The 15,000-nt window shown below is 43.2% G+C and overlaps 1 protein-coding gene across 2 annotated transcripts in view; it reads left to right on the top strand.

The window, feature by feature from the left end:
• The window catches only part of LOC139545405 (PDZ and LIM domain protein 2-like), a 62,748-nt gene that overhangs the window by 32,576 nt on the left and 15,172 nt on the right, over nt 1-15,000 (top strand). For both annotated transcript variants that reach the window (XM_071353135.1, XM_071353136.1), the window contains exons 4-6: nt 1,720-1,789; nt 5,764-5,915; nt 6,987-7,056. In XM_071353135.1, the coding sequence (XP_071209236.1) occupies nt 1,720-1,789; nt 5,764-5,915; nt 6,987-7,056 (292 nt within the window). The remainder of the gene's footprint in view (nt 1-1,719; nt 1,790-5,763; nt 5,916-6,986; nt 7,057-15,000) is intronic.

A 15,000-nucleotide genomic window follows, 5' to 3' on the forward strand; every position in this document is an offset into this window, starting at 1 on the left:
AGATTTTCATACCGACATACCGTTTCTATACCATATCGGTGTATACGGTATTACCGGAAGTGCACACAAGGGGTGCTATTTAAAAAAACATATACAGTACCAGTCAAAAGTTTGAACACCTACTCATTCAAGGGTTTTTCTTCATTTTTACATTGTAGAATAATAGTAAAGACAAACTATGAAATAACACATGGAATCATGTAGTAACCAAAAAAGTGTTAAACAAATATTTTGAGATTCTTCAAAGTAGCCACCCTTTGCCTTGATGACAGCTTTGCACGCTCTTGGCATTCTCTCAGCTACACCTGGAACAGCTACACCTGGAATGCTTTTCCAACAGTCTTGAAGGAGTTCCCACATGCTGAGCACTTGTTGTCTGCTTTTCCTTCACATTGCGGTCCAACTCATCCCAAACCATCTCATTTGGGTTGAGGTCGGGTGATTGTGGAGGCCAGGTCATCTGATGCAGTACTCCATCACTCTCCTTCTTGGTCAAATAGCCCTTACACAGCCTGGAGGTGTGTTGGGTCATTGTTCCGGTGAAAAACAAATGATAGTCCCACTAAGCGCAAACCAGATAGGATGGTGTATCGCTGCAGAAGGCTGTGGTAGCCATGCTGCTTAAGTGTGCCTTGAATTCTAAATAAATCCCTGACTGTGTCACCAGCAAAGCACCATCACACCACCTCCTCCATGCTTAACGGTGGGAACCACACATTCGGAGATCATCCGTTCACCTACTCTGCGTCACAAAGACACGGTGGTTGGAACCAAAAATCTAAAATTTTGACTCATCAGACCAAAGGACAGATTTCCACCGGTCTAATGTCCATTGCTTGTGTTTCTTGGCCCAAGCAAGTCTCTTCTTATTGGTGTCCTTTGTGGTTTCTTTGCAGCAATTCAACAATGAAGGCCTGATTCACGCAGTCTCTGAACAGTTGATGTTGATGTCTGTTTCTTGAACTCTGAAGCATTTATTTGGGCTGCAGTCTGAGGCTGTTAACTCTAATCAACTTATTATCTGAACTATAGCCATTGACTTCTACTGTGCAAATATACCGTGCATTATAGGGAAATAATGCACGCTCTAGAAGGCCCTTAAAGCCAATCTGAAACAAGTATTCAACACCGCTGTCGGTATTTCGAACCCCGGTATACGGTATAAATGGTATATTGCCTAATATGCACGCAAGTACACACACCAGTCCTCCGGCGCTCACAAAATATCTGATTTGAACCTTTTGTGTAATGTATCTAACCACATCAAATCAGACCATTCTACTTAAAATGTTGATGAATAATATGAGACATTACATTAGATGTTATCAGAGCTTCCAGTCTATCATTGTAGGGAATACTTTGACATGGCTCAAGTCATCTAACAGACCTGATTTGAATCATTAGTGTGAGAATTACTGTAGTTGACCTTGGTCCATGTCTTTGAAGTAAAACTCATGTGGGGGTTTTGGCTTGTATCCTGTAATGCATTGACGTATGCAAGCTTCCTTACTCATTATCCTTTAACAACTCATTTTAAGCAATCATGGTTTTGGGTACTTGTTTAGGGCTTGACATGGGTGAATTATGTGGTACTGAAGACGGTGTTACTCTACTGGGCCAGTGTTGCACTCTCCTGGGATGTGGATACCATTCTCCTGATTTATTACAGGTTAGGTTGTGTGTGTGTGTAGACCATTGATCTCCAGTGTCTTCCTACAGGCCTGAGCCCCCCAGCCCTGAACAGACCAATGGAACTACCACCCCAGAAAAGCTCACTGGACGCTTCCAGGTCAGTCAATCATGTCCTCTATCTCCTTGTGCAGGGGCTTCCATCTTTGGTCTGCAAGTTCCCTTTAGGACAGCTATCACCCTAAACAGTCTCACTGTAAAGTATTTAAACATCATCTGTGAATCAGTACTTTTGTTGATGGGCATATGATGGATGTAAGGCCTATTAAAACTCTGTAGGCCTTCACTTTATGACCCATCGAGACGACATTCTTTCCTACAGTGTTTATCCCAATATCTTCCAGTATCTGGTTACATCAGCAACATATCTCTACATGATGAATCCTGTCCTAATGGTTTGTGTAATGGCTGATGCCTGAGAGCCATGTAGATGCTGGGTCTGCTTCATATTTACAGATCACTTATCAATGATTTATTGGAGGTCCAGATGAGCCGGAAGCAGACATCCTCGTGTGACTGTAGAGATACTCCATAACTCTGTGGCCATAGGACAGAGAAACATGGGAGAGGAACCAGAGAATGCTGTAAATCAGCAGAGGTTTCTGTTTTTAATATGGTAACAGAACAACTGCTGGGTCTCCGTGGTAACACTGGCAGAATACGAGCCCATGCAGGGCACAAGGCTGAAGGCTAGGACCGAACACTCACTGTCATCATTTTCACATGGTGATATTACATATCTCATTCCCACAAACCTGGTTTCACTTACCTCCGAATGTGCAGCTCTAACATGACTGTACATTATACCTCAACGTGTACTGACTGTATTTCTGTCTTTTTGAAGACTTTAATGAAGCATATATCCCAAGCGCCTACTTGTCAACAGCGTCTGAGCACCATCTAAAAGTTCGAGACAAATGTTTTAGTTACAGTTGAAGTCGGAAGTTTACATACACCTTAGCCAAATACATTAAACTCAGTTTTTCACAATTCCTGAATTTTAATCCTAGTAAAAAGTACCTGTCTTAGGTCAGTTAGGATCACCACTTTATTTTAAGAATGTGAAATGTCAGAATAATAGTAGAGATTGATTTCAGCTTTTATTTCTTTCATCACATTCCCAGTGGATCAGAAGTTTACATGCACTCAATTAGTATTTGGTAGCATTGCCTTAAACAATTTAAACTTGGGTCAAACGTTTCGGGTAGCCTTCCACAAGCTTCCCACAATAAGTTGGGTACATTTTGGCCCATTCCTCCTGACAGAGCTGGTGTAACTGAGTCAGGTTTGTAAGCCTCCTTGCTCGCACACGCTTTTTCAGTTCTGCCCACAAATTTCTATACGATTGAGGTCAGGGCTTTGTGTTGTCCTTAACCTGTCTCACTCCCCCGTTCCGCTAGCGGAACTCCTCCCACATTCCACTGAAAAGGCAGAGCGCGAAATTCAAAAAAATGTTTTTTTGAAATATTTAACTTTCACACATTAACAAGTCCAATACAGCATATGAAAGGTACACATCTTGTGAATCAAGCCAACATGTCCGATTTTTTAAATGTTTTACAGGGAAGACAAAATATGTAAATCTATTAGCTAACCACGTTAGCAAAAGACACCACTTTCTAACACCATCAGTTTTTTACTCCATCACCAGCTATCACTAATTCGACCAAATAAAGATATATATAGCCACTAACCAAGAAACAACTTCATAAGATGACAGTCTGATAACATATTTATTGTATAGCATATGTTTTTTTTTGAAAAATGTGCATATTTATGGTATAAATCATAAATTACATTTCAGCTACAATCATAAATTGCACCGAAAGCAGCCATAACATTTACAGACACCAACGTCAAATACCTAATTACTCCTCATAAAACATTTCTGAGAAATACATACTGTGCAGCAATTGAAAAACAGGATTCTTGTGATTCCAGACAATATTTCCGATTTATTAAATGTTTTACAGCGAAAACAAAATGTAGCGCTATATTAGCATAGCCACGCCAGCAAGACACACTTGGGCGCGCACGACCAGTTGACATGCACGACAGATATATGAAATAACATTATAAATTTGGTCTTACTTTTGCTGGTCTTTCATCAGAATGTTGATCAAGGTGTCCTGAGTCCAGATGAGTCTTGTTTCCATTCAGAATGATACCTTTCCCTCTTCATTTATCATAGGTACTGGTCGACTGGCACGGATCTGTCCAAAGCCAAAAAAGTTTGACAACGGAACACGGCAAAACTCCCGAAAAAATTCAAATCATCTGATTAAACTATATTGAAAAAACATACATTACGATGATATGGTCGCATTTATCAAATCAAATCCGAGCCGGAGATAGTTGACATCCGAAACGGCAGCAAAACAAAACACAATCTCTCTTCAAAGTCGCGCACTTCAGACTTCCGGAAATGGTCGGTCACGCCAAAGAAATGGGTCTTATTTCACGTCAGTACCAGATAAACAAAGAATTTCTCCTCTGACGTCCTCTTGACACCCAGAGGAAGACGTATGAGGTGTGTTTCGGGTCATAGGTGGCATGACCATGTATAGGCAGAGCGTTGAAGCGAGCATAGACATCTTGCATTCTACTTCCTGGTCAGGGAAAGTGCTGCCAAATGACCTCTGTTCCACTCAGAGAAAAAATTCAAACGTTTTTAGAAACTAGAGGTTGTTTTCTATCCAATGGTACTAAACGAGGCCGTTTAAAAATCATACGATTTTCAACAAAAGTGAAAATAGTACCCCTGGTCCCCAACAGGTTTTTAAGCCATTTTGCTACAACCTTGGAAGTATGCTTGGGGTCATTGTCCACTTGGAAGACCCATTTGCGACCAAGCTTTAACTTCCTGACTGATGTCTTGAGATGTTGCTTCAATTTATCCACATAATTTTCCATCATCATGATGCCATCTATTTTGTGAAGTGCACCAGTCCCTCCTGCAGCAAAGCACCCCCACAACATGATGCTGTCACCCCTGTGCTTCATGGTTGGGATGGTGTTCTTCGATTTGCAAGTCTCCCCCTTTTTCCTCCAAACATAACAATGGTCATTATGGCCAAACAGTTCTATTTTTTGCATCGTCAGACCAGAGGACATTTCTCCAAAAAGTACGATCTTTGTCCCCATGTGCAGTTGCAAACCGTAGTCTGGCTTTTTTATGGCGGTTTTGGAGCAGTGGCTTTTTCCTTGCTGAGTGGCCTTTCAGGTTATGTTGACATAGGACTCGTTTTACTGTGGATATAGATACCTTTTTTTACCTGTTACCTCCCTCCAGCATCTTCACAAGGTCCTTTGCTGCTGTTCTGGGATTGATTTGCGCTTTTTGCACCAAAGTACGTTCATCTCTAGACAGAACGCGTCACCTTCCTGAGCGGTATGACTGCTGCGTGGTCCCATGGTGTTTATACTTGCGTACTATTGTTTGTACAGATGAACGTGGTACTTTCATGCGTTGGGAAATTACTCCCAAGGATGAACCAGACTTGTGGAGGTCTACAATTATTTTTTTCTGAGGTCTTGGCTGATTTCTTTTGATTTCCCCATGATGTCAAGCAAAGAGGCACTGTGTTTGAAGGTAGGCCTTGAAATACATCCACAGGTACACCTCCAATTGACTCAAATGATGTCAATTCGCCTATCAGAAGCTTCTAAAGCCATGACATTGTTTTCTGGAATTTTCCAAGCTGTTTAAAGGCACAGTCAACTTAGTGGATGTAAACTTCTCACCCACTGGAATTGTGATACAGTGAAATAATCTGTCTGTAAACAATTGTTGGAAAAATGTATTGTGTCATGCACAAAGTAGATGTCCTAACCAACTTGCCAAAACTATAGTTTGTTAACAAGAAATTTGTGGAGTGGTTGAAAAACAAGTTTTATTGACTCCAACCTAAGTGTATGTAAACTTCCAACTTCTTCAACTGTACATTGTGAATACATTTTTTAAACATCCTTGCAATTCAAGTTATTTTAGGAATACGGATAAGCAGTTTGTCACATTTTTGTGTGTGGATACATGCATTAAATGTTTTGATCATGCCCTGTTCTGTTCTGTAGGAAGCAATGCTGGTGAGTCGAGATGAGAACCAGAACTACAGAGAGTACTCCATCTCCAGCCCAGCATCCCTGTCACCTGGGCCCTACTCCCCTGAGCCCCCTTCCAGCCCTGAGGGGAAGAGAGAGAGGCTCACACCCACCAGCACCAAGAGGTACACTACAGCATCCACCAGCACCACAATCTGACCTCCCTCTAAATGACCAGGAAAATCATGCGTTGCTTGAGTATGAAAAGTGGATAGATACCAGAATGGATAGATAGTGAGAGGTTACTACATTTATCCAGGTGTTTTAGTTAAAGGTCCACTGCGATATTTTTTACTTCGATATCAAATAATTTATGGGTAACAATTTGTTTTCAATTAAAATGGGCAAAAAGAAACAAATCGCTTCTTAGCGAAGAGTAATTTCTCAAGCACAAATTTTGCTAGGACTATCTGGGAGTGGTCTGAGTTGTGAATGGAAAACTAGCTGTTATTGTCAGTGGTTTGGTACTCTATTATTGGTCTATTAACTAATTTAATACCTGGTGATGTCACCAGGCAGGCCAAAACTCCATCCCACCAAAACAGACTGACATTTCAGGTGGTCTTTTCAAACAGGTCTTACACTTAAAGGGCATTGTCATAATTTTGATGTGGAAATGTGTCTATATAAAATACAGGTAAATCATGTTTTTTGACTGTGCTGGGCCTTTAAGTTGGGGTTGGGCGTAGGGTAGACTACTAGAGCATCCACTTACTGTAAGTGCTCCTTTGAGTCCTACACTGGACCAGAGTTAAATTGGTACAATAGTAACTGGCAGAAAATGGAGCCATGGGATTGTGTGGTAGTAACAAAGGATGTGCACAGCATATCACATTCCACCCTGTTCATTGACAGCATCAATGGGCCAGGCCGTGGAACATTCGCTACTCTGCACTGCTCTGTCTGTAAGCCTAGCTGCTATTCACCTGTATCATTTTGTAGGTCACAGTTCAAATGCCTGTCTAGTGCTGCTAGACTATCCTTATATATTCCTGTCCTAGTAATCTGCAGAGCTAGTAAAAATATGATCCCATGACCTTGAACACACACATTTCATAAATGAATATGAACGGTAATGAGAAGTGTTATGGCTTGTTTATGATATTTTGTCAAGTATTCCATTGAGACCATTATGGTTCTTTTCCATGAGATGGCACACACCATTATCAGTGTAATCTTTCTCTGCCGTTTCATAGCATCCAGCTGTGTTCGTGGTCTCCAGAAGAGAAGACGTCTAGTTACAAACTGTCCAGACCACTGTCACAGGTAGGTCTTCCCATTGCACAGGCCCTTTACTTCCTATGTGATTTCAACATGCGTAACCAATCAGTATAAACATAGACCTCCAAAGAACTGCACAACTTGACGATGTAAGTTTCCAAGGCCATAATGCATTACATGTAATTGCTTTACAGCGAGAAAGACAGGATGCAGACAGCATTTGATATTTTCATTGCCGGGGAACTGAAAGGTCACTTTTTAAAGATCTGACATTAAGTTGGAATACAATCTGGAAGCGGTTTGTTTAAAGATCACTAAGGAGGAGAATGATTTAGCTCTCCGTAAAACAATAGACTTGACCTTTTAGTGGTCTACTATATGAAACTCATTAGTGTAATCGCCACTGGTTGTCTCACTTGCAGTAAATAAAATATGTGGTTGGGGTTATCGGCAGATTTCTGCTTGAATTCACTTCGTTTATTTACTGTTCCAGCAACAAAAGGAAAGCGCGGAAGGTGTCTGGAAAGATTTCAATAAGCTAGAGGACAGAGAATGTTGTGGGAAAATTCTTCATGAGACATTCCAGCTATGTCTTACTGCCCCAGTCCCAAGTATTGGTCCCACACAAGACACACCATGGGAGATGACAGCAGGAAAAAAGCATGCAGGACCCTAATGGCCGGGGGACAGGGAATGGAATTCCATTAATTTTATATGTTGTGTGAACATTACATGGAGTTAGATAAATATGGCCTCTCTGGCCGAAAGAATGAAGATTTAAACTCTTCATCTAAGGAGCCGATGACTTGATCAGAGGCTAGTATAAACGTCTTGTCTAATATGGAATATTTTCATGGTGAGGGTGGTCCCGCCAGCCAAGCAGCTTATACTGTTCAGTGTATTTTAATGATCTCAGAGCTCGTAGCTGACAGATATTACAGGTATGTATCATCAGTATCAAGCTGTCTATCAACACTCCTTTGGGGGCCTGGTCAATCCTTTCCCTTATTCGGGTTGTCTGGAGGAGGGGGGGGGGGGGGGGGTGCCTGGTTGGATCTCTGTGCAGACAGACAGTTCATAAGGACACTTGTGTTATGAGATGTTCATTTTCTGTGGAGAGCTTTGAAGCTATGTACCTCAGGCATACTGGAGTGGAGACTATTAGGCGCTGTACTAGTTGGCTGAGAGCTTTATCAGCAGCTTTTTAGGAATGCACTGACTTACATGCTCCTCCATCATGCGTGGCTGTCTGGGATGACCATACATGTTTGTGGTATTTATGAAGGCAGGTGGGCCAAACGGCCTGGAACCTTTGCTCACAACTCTGAGGGGGGGATTATTTTTTTAAACTTTCTGACATTTTGGAGATCAGCTCTCCCTTGTTCTTCATCTCAAGTTTTAGAATCCATATCCCCTCTCTCACTCCGTCTGGGAGCCATCACATTCCTTCTGTCTCACTCCACTGAACATGTTTTTTATTTTTTCCCCTGTTTAACCAAATTTTTTAGGAGTCACACACTACTGTGTTTCTGAACTGAAGAGACATTAAATTCTAGAGAGGCCAGATAGATCTTTTTAGTTTGTCAGACCTGTGCATCTAACACATGTTAACAGTATCGCTGGCCTCCCCTTGCTGTGGTTTAACAGGGCTGACCTACTGTCTAAAGACATTATCTTTGGAGCCCTCGGTCACCACTTCACTCACCACCTCCACTGTGGCTTTGCTGGAGCCCGTCTTGGAGAGCTCTCTCTGTCCTGTCCTCCTAAGCCTGAAAACGTTTAAATTACTGAGATACAGGGCCGGTGGATGAGGGGTGATTTTGGCGGGGCTCTTCCTCCATTGGAGGTATCTCTGGTTCTGAAGAGGAAACGAGCCTCTCACCCTGGATCTGCGATTAGTGAGTGGAGCCCTTCAGTCTGCTCGGCGGGTAAACCGCTGGGAAGAGGCCTGCCCTGTTGGTATGGACAAACTGCTCTGTAGTGTTGTGCTGCTCCGGACTGACTGGCAGTAACACTGCAGCCTAGTGAGCAGCGGGGCCTCTGCTCCCCTGACAAGGCTCTCTGTCACGCCTGAGAGGTGCAGAGTACTACTGTATCAGGTGATCAGTCCAACTGAAAAGCGTCTAAAAGTATTTTCCAAACCTCGTTTGATTCCAAGTGAGGAGAGTGGAATGTGCGACTGGATCCCCCATTTAGCGGGATGTTAGATGTACAGGTCATTTTGTCAAGATAATGGTGGCTCTGATGGTAGGGGTTGTGGGAGGCTAGTGTTGGCTTTCCCCAGCCTTACAAGGCCTGGCGTTGTGCTTGGAGCTGTAGGAGATGGGCAAGGAGGGGTGGAGAAGGGTAGAGGGACATGGGAGGGCCTCTACCATTCCCAAACAAAGAATGATGGATTGTCATTTCTTTGCTTATTTGAGCTGTTCTTGCCATAATATGGACTTGGTCTATTACCAAATACGTCTATCTTCTGTATACCACCTGTACCTTGTCACAACACAGCTGATTTGCTCAAATTCCACAAATGTACTTTTAACAAGGCACACCTGTTAATTGAAATTCATTCCAGGTGACTACCTCATGAAGCTGGTTGAGAGAATGGCAAGAGTGTGCAAAGCTGTCATCAAGGCAAATGGTGGCTACTTTAAAGAAATCTCAAATATATATATTTTAATTATCACTTTTTTGGTTACTACATGATTCCATATGTTTAATTTCATAGCTTTGATTATTCTACAATGTAAAAAAAATACAGAAAAACCCTTGAATGAGTAGGTGTGTCCAAACGTTTGACTGGTGCTGTACATGCATACACTCCGTGCCTTCGGAAAGTATTCACACCCCTTGACATTTTCCACATTTTGTTACGTTACAGCGTTATTCTAATATTGATTGATTGAAGTAACATTCATTTCAATCTACATACAATACCCCATAATGACAAAGCGAAAACAGGTTTTTCTATGAGACTCGATTGTGTCGAGGCACAGATCTGGAGAAGGTTACTAAAACATTTCTGCAGCATTGAAGAACCATCCAGAAGGACAGCCATCTCTGCAGCACTCCACCAATCAGGTCTTTATGGTAGAGTGGCCAGACTGAAGCCACTCTTCAGTAAAAGGCACATGACAGCCCGCTTGGAGTTTGCCAAAAGGCACCGAAACGAGACTCCAACCATAAGAAACAAGATTCTCAGTCTGATGAAACCAAGATTGAATGCCAAGCGTTACATCTGGAGGAAACCTGGCACCATCCCTACTGTGAAGCATAGTGGTAGCCTCACAGCATGATGTTGCCGTTTTTCAGCGGCAGGGACTGGGACACTACTCAGGGTTGAGGTGAGCCTGGACTTGAACCTCATCGAACATCTCTGGAGATGCCTGAAGATAGCTGTGCAGTGATGCTCCCCATCCAACCTGACAGAACTTGAGAGGATCTGCAAGGAATGGGAGAAGCTCCCCAAATATCGGTGTGCCAAGCTTGTAGCGTCATACCCAAGAAGACTTGAGGCTGTAATCGCTGCCAAAGATGCTGCAACTAAGTACTGAGTAAAGGGTCTGAATACTTATGTAAATGTCATATTTCGGTTTTATATTTTTAATACATTTGCAAACATTTCTAAACCTTTTTTTGCTGTCATTATGGGGTATTGTGTGCAGTTTTGAGGGGGGGGAAACAATTTAATCAATTATAGAGCAAGGCTTTAACGTAATAAAATGTGGGAAAAGTCAAGGGGTCTGAATACTTGGAGCAGTAATATTCTACATACAGTACACATGAAGGTAAACATAAGCAATAATTTCTGATGAAAAACACACATTTGAAAAATTGGTGTGTGTATATAGCGTTTTGGAATAAAACTATTCAAATATACAGTAATGTTAATGCACAAAAAAAAGCTTCATTCTTGTTATTTGTTTTGGGTTGGATGGTTCAATCGCCTTACACCCAAATTGATGGATGGACAGTTACTGTATAAATAACCATGTTACTGGAGGATGGACAACTTCACTGTGACACTCACCATGGGCCCCACACTGACCACACTAGGCAGTATGACCTTGTGCAAATGACATGCATCACTAAGCTCTTTATCCAGGGGAGGACAACCCATCCCTCAATATATCCATTCAACCCATACTGTACGTCCTGATGGGCAGGCAGGCTCGCAGCAGGCCAGCCTGCACATAAGCCGCTGGTTTCACCCCAGTCTATTTTGGGGGGGTGTGGCGGGTTGGAGTGCAGCGCTGTGGTTGTTGCTGTGGAGCAGAGATGGAGGCTTGGCATGCAGCAGTAGGAATATCACTAGATGTTGTTCAAGTAGAGTCAAAAAAATTTACTTGGAATTGTTCTCTCTGCTTTCTTTAGCCCGAGAAAATAATATTCAGAAAGCGTATCATATCCAAACAGATTGAGAAGACGTCGTCTGACATGAGCAGAGCTGCTGTTTGGCTTGGCAGGCCTGGGGTGTGCTCTCTGACAGGGGCATGTTCTAGACAGTGTGGGGTGGTGGAGGGAGGCGAGGGGAAGGGGGGGATGTTTTCTCTTCTCCACAGAGTGAGGGCTGTGAGAAGACAGAGCCTGGCCTTTTCACGTGGGCCCTGGACATTAAGCTGGTGTCCATTGTGGCAACTCGGCAGACAGCATGCCTCTCCTCATCCCCACTGATTGATCAGCACCGTTTTTCTTTTCCCTGAAGTGGAAAAACAATTCTGTAAGTAGTTGTCAAGGTAATCGTGTGGGTAACTGCACCTTCACATATTCGGTCCAGTAGAAACTGACACGTAAGCGTATATTGTCCAGTTTACATTTTGTACGTTTTATCATCTTAAGATAGCTAGGTGGGAAAACCACATCTCAGTCATAGTAAGTACATTTTTCGTCAAAGTAGCTATCAGCAAAGTCAATGCTAGGTTGTTATTTTTTATGCGGGACATCAACTTGAGTTTTGTATAGTGGTTGCCATGGCTCCATTTGTTTGTCGTAGAGCATAATTGTTAGGCTGGTACAAATCTAGAGCTGCTGCACTCAGTCATAGACTGTAAATGTCCACCCAGTTAAATACTAGCCATGGGATTAATGAGGGAGCGAGAGGGAGCGAGAGCTCTCTAATTAGGGGTCACTAACGATTAGCTTAGTTTAGATAACATTATCACCTCTGACGAGGTGTCCAGATAAATGAATAATTATTCAACCGACCTCCTAACACATGAGGACGATTCCCAAATCTTAAATTGTTAGGTTTGCAACTTGGCTGTTTTTCTTCCATGGTGCCTCTCATTGTTATGCAGTGTAAATGAAAGGGTGGATTCTGCCAATAATAAATTGAATGTATCGTGAAGTCCAGCGATTTAACAAAACCATAATGAACTCCAGATGTTTAATGAGTTTGATATGCAGCTCCAGTTGGAGACTTGTGGGGAATTTAATAGGGATGAAAAATGTGTTGCTCATAGCTCCCTCTAAGGATAAATAAACTCTCTCTCGGCCTGGCATCGGTGTCTCACTGTATCTGTGCCTGTTGGCCGACTGCTGGCTGGATGGGTGGGTGCACTGCCCCCCTTATGAGACCACCTATGATCTCACCATCACATGAGTAGGCTTTGCCTTGACACAGGAGTTTGAAGGGAGCTCAAGTTCTGTGTGTGAGAAGATCCACAAAGTTTGGGGCAAAATTAAAGTAATCATCCCCATAAGGACTGATTTATGATCTGAAAGGCCCCTTGTCATCACGGAGTGTAATGATACTACCTTGATGGTAATAGAACAAACGTGCAAAGTACTATAGCTACCACACACAGACAGTTTGTTGGCTGAAAAGATTGCAGTGCCTCACTCAGGTGGGTGTCAGGCTTTCAAGTCCAGCAGCCCTTTAAACATGTTCTCATTGTGACTAAGAAGGGTTCTGTCAGAACTGATATACTGCAACAGCACATGAAGTGGATCTGAAGTCAGCTCACAGACATCTCATTGTCTCGACTGTTCATTTGGCCCCTAATCTCCTCCATCTGGTTCCTATTCAGAGCTGTCTGCCAGGCTGTGTGGCCCTGACAAGTGGCAGTGTCGCTGTGTCTGTGGGCCGGGGCCCAGCCCGGCTTTGGTTGGGGTGGCTTCCGGGCAGGCCTGTAATTAGTGCTGACGTAATAGAGATCTACTGTAGGGATCTCTGGCACTTGTAAGCTGTGTTATTGAACACTAATGTATAGCCCATTCCATATTTATCTGTGGGTAGCATTTATGAATGTGTAGCTTATGAATTCTTAATGTACTGTGTATGAACTGTATATGGAGGCCGCTCTATGGGAGTTCAGCGTGGTTGTGTTCTGTCAGTGTAACGTCTGTAGCAGTGCTGGTATGGGGGTTCAGTGTGTTTTGACATAGTGGAGGCCCTATGGTGGCTGTGTTAATGGGAATTCACACCCTGCAGTGTCAGAGCACAGCCAGAGTCCACATCCTTCTGAAACGTTCAATCCACCAGCAGTCAGCACTGGTCCTGCCATTATCACTAAGGAAGCTTTGATCCTTAATGTATGTTGTTGTGTGTAAACATTGGGAATAACTTAATTTCTCTCAAATACTTAGCATGATCATATCTTATTTACAGTAGTTCCACTCTGAACACTGTAAAGGTGAAGTAGGGGAAGCAGTGACTGAGGAAAAAGTATCTCAGGTCTTTACAAGAGTCCTCCATGCATGTACACTGCTGGAGAGGAAATACGATACATATCTCTCACTCTGCTCCTTCCCAGGACTCCTGCCATCCCCTGGATGATTGTCCCATATTTATGTTCATGTAAAGTATTTTCATACAGCAGTCCCCAAAATAAAGTGATGTGTGCGTCAGCCTGCCTCTGTTTGCTGGCCCATGCCCTGTAATTGAAGCTGCAGGGTGGTAATGATGATGAAGATGATGCACAGTGGCTGCGACTGGAGCCAGACGGAGAGCTCCTCCGCTCCCAAAATGTAAAAGAGATGCCAATGCCCCCGCGTCTCCCATTGGCCCTGTCTGAAACAGCTGCCCTTGCTTCATTTCTCCATTGTCTGTTTGTTTGTGTCTCCAATCCTAGACTGAGGTGTGTTTTGTCTTTTGTGCTCCCTCTTGCTTGTTTTCACTCACTCCATCCTCCTTCCATGCCCTGGAATTGAGATGCAGTATAGCTTGGGTAAGCCATTTCTCCGAGAGCATTTGGGGAAATAAATGTTTTCTCTGTAGTTGATTTGCTTAATCAAGTATGACAGCAGATTTCGGTGGCAAACAGAAAAAAGTAGCAAGACGAGTGGCATGTGGATTAAATGTTAAGGCCCAATGCAGCCGTGTTTCTCTCAAATAATTTCTGGGTAACGAAGTGCCTGACGCAAGAATTTTGCTAGGAGTGGTCTGAGTGGGGAGGGGACAATGGAAAACTAGCTGTTATTGGCAGAGGTTATTGCTCTATTAACTAATTTACCACCTGGGGATGTCACCAGGCAGGCCGAAACTCCCACCAAAACAGGCTGACATTTCAAACTGCTCTTACACTTTAATGGCATTATTATAATAACAATTTCACAGTATTATTCCAACCTCGGTGTGTAAATGTATATAAAACACAGGAAAATCACATTGTTGACTGCACTGGGCCTTTAACTTCAGAGTTGGCTTTGAAGTGTTATTTGTCCTGTGCTCACCTCAGGCTTTGTGCAACAGGCAGACAGCGGTGGTCTCTGGTGATCCAGGGCTCGTTAAGAGCTTCTGATTACAGTTCAGAGCAGGTCTATTCTGGGAAGGCCTCCTCCCCTGCCTGCCAGTCAACCAGCCAGTCAGAGGAACCAATACTAATTGGCTGTTGATTCTATGTTCCCCTCCCTCTCGACATTCACAACACCATTCACCTTCTCCAAGACACAGCCATTGTGCCCGGCTGGCGGTGCCCCTCTGCCAGTGAGTGGCCTCCCCTGGGGCATCCACAGGGGGCATTGCTGCCATTCGAGATGCCATGGCTGCTTTTG

This window comes from Salvelinus alpinus, chromosome 19 (assembly GCF_045679555.1).
Source record: "Salvelinus alpinus chromosome 19, SLU_Salpinus.1, whole genome shotgun sequence".
NCBI classification, from domain to species: Eukaryota; Metazoa; Chordata; class Actinopteri; order Salmoniformes; family Salmonidae; genus Salvelinus; species Salvelinus alpinus.